Raw genomic sequence first — 6,085 nt, 5'->3', positions numbered from 1 at the left:
CGTCACTGTATTCACAACAGCCTGTTGATCTGGTATGCTGTGATGACTTTAATAACTTTGATTTAAGTGTATTCTTTAATGGAATTATGTCATCTTTCAAGTCAGGTTTATTTTTATTTTAAAGCTCAATATCATAGATTTGCTTTTACAATCTGTAGAGCATTCGACATCCTCTTAGACCCCTTCAAATTATTCTGATGGAGTTTTAGTTTTGATAGTGGTGTGCATTGCATGTGTCACAAAACAAAAATGTTGGTGGGAGTTTAAGCTCTGCCCCTGATGATAGCCTCTGGCACTGCTGCTAGTTGAGGTGTGGCTCCATATAAAGGCTAGGCCAGCCGACTGCTGTGTCTGTGGATCTGCACTCCAGCACACGGTGAGTAGCTAGCTATCTAAGCATGTGCACATATGTATGTTTGTGTATTTCATTTGTTAACTTTATCGTCTTATTTTGTGATCATGTCTTTATCCTTAAGATATACCCAGTGATGTATTAGCTTTGCCTTTATACAGCCATGTGAAACACAGATTTATGATATTTTCCACAAACTGCACAATGCAACCCGTCTGACCTACACTGCCTGTTTTGCAATATTTTTAGTTCACATTTAAGAGATTTATTGCCATTTGTACAGGTAGAGTACAGTACAAGTACATTTGAATTCTTGTTCTGTTCTTCTTAAGTCAAAAAAGATGGCAAAGATGGTTATTAAAAGAGCAGCATAATATACGCATTGTACAAAAAAACACAGATGAATTATTGCACAATGAAGACAGAGATAAAGGATTTACAAAGCACTCTGTCTTTTCCACAGTGGACTGCAGTTGCTTTGTTTTTACACAATATAGAATTTTAGGTTGCTTATGTCTGCATTTTAATAAAAAGTCATTTATTTTCTTAAGTTAAAAGTTTCTGAGCATTTTCTGTAAATGGCTTCTTTCAGTTTTAAGGTTTGGATCTGAAGTTCTGAGATGTATGGAAATAACGGAGGTAAGTAACTCTCTAGATATATTTTTGAGACTGATACTTATATGGCAGCCGATACAGTAGGGAATTTTTGAGCTGGAATGATAACAGACATTTTCTACATGGATTTTGCACAGAATTTGCACTGAGGTGACTTTACAAAGGTAGAACGCTGCTCTTCTAAATCTATAATTTTACTAAAGAATATTAAACATTATACTTTATACAGTATTGTCAACCATTGTCAACAATCCTAGAAATGAACATGGAGAAAATAAAGACTGCTGATAAAAAATTGATGAAAATAGACATCATATTCAGAATCAGTCAACTGCTGACCATCTACATAAAGAATAAATCGATTTTTTAAATCAAAGCTCATCAAAAAAAGCCACTTAAGCTGATTTAATTCTGTCCAAAGACGAGTAAAACCAATCACACATTCGTTTTATCAGTACAATTGATCAATCAATAAAACTCAATGTAACGTTACTTAGCCCCCCTTTATCGGATTTTTATCAAACTTGGTACTTAAGTTCATTCATCAATTCTTATTGCAGGAGATCTGCTTTAATCAGGATTGCTACTGATAGACTGGTACAGGCCCTTGTCTGGCCCTAGTTGTAACTGTCATCTTCACTTTTACTAAAATTCCTTCTCTAATTATTGAATTGAAGGAGCAAAAATCAAGTCAGCAATCATCAGCAGCAGCAGCAGCAATCAAGTGTATGCAAACTGAATGAGAAAATTATCTGTGTCCCCCTTTTGTCGGACCAGGTAACCAGTATCCCTCAGGCTGTCCTCCTCAGACAATGCCAGGAGAATACTATCCTCAATGTCCACCAGGCACTGCCCCACCCCAGCCCTGTGATCCCCCTGTGTACTATCCTGTAGCCCCACCTTGTGGAGGGCATGGACCTAGCTATGGTCCCGGGCACGGACATGGGCATGGACCCGGACACAGTCCTGATCATTGGCATGGGCATGAACACGGGCGTGGCCGTGGGCATTGTCATGGTCATGGTCACGGGCATGGACATCATGGACACGGGCATGGACATCATGGACACGGGCATGGGCATGGGCATGGTCACGGACACAGTCCAGATCACAGTCCTGATCATGGGCATGGGCATGGGCATGGTCATGGTCATGGGCATGGTCACGGACACAGTCCAGATCACAGTCCTGATCATGGGCATGGGCATGGGCATGGGCATGGTCATGGTCATGGGCATGGGCATGGGCACGGACACAGTCCAGATCATAGTCCTGATCATGGGCATGGGCATGGTCACGGACATGGTCATGGGCATGGGCACGGTCACGGACACAGTCCAGATCATAGTCCTGATCATGGGCATGAGCATGGTCATGGTCATGGTCATGGGCGTGGGTGTGGGCGTGGGCGTGGCCGTGGTCGTGGACACGGGCATGGGCATCATGGACACGGGCATGGACATCATGGACATGGGCATGGACACGGGCAATGTCATGGCCACAGACACAAGTATGGTCACATACATTGCTATTGCCACAAGAAAGGAAAGACGTGTCATGGGGTAAGATTCAGATTATTGATGAATGCCAAGAACAAATCTTGGAGTCTGTATTGCACTAACAATTATACAATAACACTGACAATAAATAGCCAATTACACTTCTGCAATCAATCAAAATGTTAGTTAAACAATAAAAAACAGTAATTTCACAAATCACATTCTGAAAGATTCCTAATCTAACTCTAAAGCGAGAAATGTCTTTGTGTCTTTCCATCTGTCATTCATAAATTTTGAGAGCCGTTCATCCAATTTACTTCACACTTGCTCAGGACCTAAATCCTTGCCGTGTCAAATGGGTTAGGGCAACCTGGCTGGATGGTCATGCTATAATAATGAACTTTACGTTTGGGACAGTAAATTTTGAACCATAAGTCTCAAAAACGTTATTTGAGACTTAAAGAATCATCAGCAAATTTGGTGCAGAACATCCATGAACGTTGCACGCTTTGCCCTATTATAACCACATTTGGTGGAAATATGATGTGATGAGTGACCATTACAAATTTGGTGCCATTAGGCCAATAGGTGACATTGAAGCAGCATCATCCAGCAATAGGGGTGTGCAATTCCATTTGATTTGATTCCACATGATGCAATGTGATACAGTTCTTAATATTTGTTTAATGATTTAAAAAGTCGATTATAAGAATTGACTGCCTTTTTACCTTCAACTAGATATATTTCATAAAAGACCAGGGAACAAGTATTTTTGTTACTTTACATTATGTCAGGGGAAGAAAAATAAGACAAAGGTAACATCAGGTAGACTAAAAAGACTTATCCTACAGTATGAACAAATATTTGGACTTTAATTTAAGGTTGTATGTCCTTAGCAATAAAACAGGCTATAGATGCCATTATTACCTTAGGCCAGAAAGAATTTTTTACGATCTGTGCCTTTGGCTTGCGTGTTCTTTCTTGTGCTAGCTGTAATATTACCAGCCTGCAAGTAGTCCTCATCACCCGCGTAGCTTTCCCCATGTCGAGGTGAGTTTTAAGATTTGTTGTGCTGCCGCTTGTCTTTAAAGTTGTTCTACAGCCCTCACAAATGGCTGGACTTTTGTTAAGTATTCCTTCCTTCTGATAGAATCCAAATGATTTCCAAAAGTTATAATTTAGATTTGATTGTGCACTGTTAACCCATAGACTGTACGGCATATAGAGATGGATAGATGTATATATAGATGGTCAACGCAGCTCCCCTACCTCCCACTGTACAATAGTGAAACTAAAATATCTTAGACATTGGCATCACAATAATGTAATTTAGCAACCAGAGTCTGTGCAGTAGAGACACGTCATTGATGTGACATCCATACACCTGCCCAACCAATCACGTTTCAGTCACTGCTGTTAACCATGATGTTTCACAATAGTTGAAAACAGCAAGATAGGCCTATATTGTTGAAATCATTAAATTAAAGCATTCCTTAATTATTTATCTCAACAGTAACTTAACCTGTAATATGCTACTTCAGTACACAACAAACAAATATTAGGCTACTACAAAAGAACATTCAATGTTTATCCATTATATCAAGGAATTCACATTATAGACACCTCCACTGACTAACACTGTAACAATCTGACCACAATCCAGCACATTTACCATACAGGTAGTAAGGTTAGTAAGATCTTTCTTTTTGAGAATTTGAGAACATGAAAAAGGATTTGGGAGCGTCACAATTATAACTCTTTTGTCAAGAATTGAATGATAAGCTGTAATGGCTGTTTGAATAGTTTTGTTTGTGTTTTCTTGCATGTCCGTTGCTGCTGCAGTGGTCCAGCAGCTCCTGCAGCAGCAGCAGCAGCAGCAGCAGCGGTGACTCTGACTAGATGGAGGCTCCTGGATAGAAACAAGACAAGTTACTACCTGCAAACCTTAAAGGTTCTTCGTAACTCCAAAGCATGTGTATTATTGTCCCAACTCATGTAAATAAGCATTTGTCAAAAAGGAACTGTTTTCACTGATATTCATTTGGTATACTATGATAATAAAGTTTAAAATGAAAACTGATGGATGACTCTCTACACAGAATCAATTGTCAGACATGTCATTGTATTCAGGTCAACCTGTTTATTTGATATGATGTGTTGACTTTTTGTAACGTTGATTTACCTTGATTTACATAACTATGTGGATTATGTGATGTTGAGATTATGGTATCTTTCAAGTAAAGACAAGTGTATTGTTTTTATACATTGGAGATCAAAATTAGAGAACTTCTTATTAATACTTGAATTATGCTGAAATATTTTTATTTTTTTATTGTTCCGAATTTGATAGAATATCTGTTGTGGTTATACCTCTGCTGTTCTAGCATGCTTTTTTAAATAACCAAGGCACTTCAACAAAAACGTAAAAGTAACCATTGTGTTAGAAGAGAAGATTTCAACAATACCCCCAAAGCAATTTCAGTCAAAAGCAACTGGACTTGATTATTTGTCTAGGAAGACGTTTCACCTCTCATCCAAGAGGCTTCATCAGTTCATGTACGCATCTGACCAGACTGGAACTGGTCCAACTAACTGGCCCACCACCCTCTGGAACACAAGCTTGGAGGTATCAGAACACTGCAACATAGAGCTGATAACGTACCCACCAGCTCACAGGCCCAAGGGGAAGAACGCAAGTACCTGAGAGGCGCCCTCACAACTTGTGATTTCCCCAGCTGGACCTTTGTGAAAACGGCAGCTGCTTCCAGAAAGAAAACCAAAGTGGTTGAAAAAGAAAAAGAAAATAAGAGAAACACCACAGTCATTCCGTATGTGGCTGGGGTATCAGAGAAACTTAGGAGGATCTTCAACAAACACTGCATCCCTGTGTATTTCAAACCCAGTAACACACTCAGACAGAGACTAATACATTCCAAGGACAGAACACCACACACCCACAAAAGCAATCTGGTTTATGCTGTCCAATGCAACGAGGAATGCAAAGATCTTTACATTGGAGAAACAAAACAACCACTGCATAAACGCATGGCCCAACACAGGAGAGCTAACTCCTCAGGCCTGGACTTCCTTCAATAGATATATTTCATAAAAGACCAGGGAACAAGTATTTTTGTTACTTTACATTATGTCATGGAAAGAAAATTAAGAAAAATGTATCATCAGGTAGACTAAAAAGACTTATCCTACAGTATGAACAAATATTTTGACTTTAATTTAAGGTTGTATGTCCTTCACTGCAACTGTCTCCCAATCAGCTGCAACTTTTTTATACAAGACAATGCCCCCTGTCTCACTGTAAAACAGGTGAAGCAGTTCCTTGAAGCTAAGAATATTGAAACAATGAAATGGCCAGAGTCCGGATCTAAACCCCATAGAGAATCTCTGGAAAATCCTTAGAGACAAAGTAAAGTCTCAGAAACCCACTCCAGTTAGTGAACTGTGGAAGAGACTGAGTCAGAATGGACCAAGATCAAAGCAGAGCAGTGTGAGAAACTAGTGATGTCCTGTGGGCACAGATGTGCTGAAATCATCCTAGAGAAGAGAGAATTGTTGAAATCTTCTCTTCTGACACAATGGTTACTGTTATCTCACTGCTTTT

The 6,085-nt window shown here is 39.5% G+C and overlaps 1 protein-coding gene across 1 annotated transcript; it reads left to right on the top strand.

The window, feature by feature from the left end:
- The first annotated feature begins 361 nt into the window (after positions 1-361).
- LOC310953121 (uncharacterized protein) lies at positions 362-4,546 on the top strand. Its single transcript, XM_083922057.1, has 4 exons — positions 362-376; positions 945-991; positions 1,745-2,529; positions 4,309-4,546. The coding sequence occupies exons 3-4, from the start codon at positions 1,880-1,882 to the stop codon at positions 4,463-4,465; spliced, it is 807 nt and encodes a 268-aa protein (XP_083778183.1). The 5' UTR covers positions 362-376; positions 945-991; positions 1,745-1,879; the 3' UTR covers positions 4,466-4,546.
- Positions 4,547-6,085: the final 1,539 nt, after the last annotated feature.

The sequence above is a fragment of the Echiichthys vipera genome (assembly GCF_963691815.1).
Source record: "Echiichthys vipera genome assembly, chromosome: 10".
Lineage (NCBI taxonomy): Eukaryota > Metazoa > Chordata > Actinopteri > Perciformes > Trachinidae > Echiichthys > Echiichthys vipera.
This window is presented reverse-complemented; position numbering and strand designations above follow the sequence as displayed.

Excerpts from the sequence above, each read along its gene's own strand:
- LOC310953121 (XM_083922057.1), top strand. The coding sequence starts at position 1,880 with ATGGACCTAGCTATGGTCCCGGGCACGGACATGGGCATGGACCCGGAC. Across the intron at positions 2,530-4,308 it reads AAGGAAAGACGTGTCATGGG|TGGTCCAGCAGCTCCTGCAG; the intron begins GTAAGATTCAGA and ends TTGCTGCTGCAG.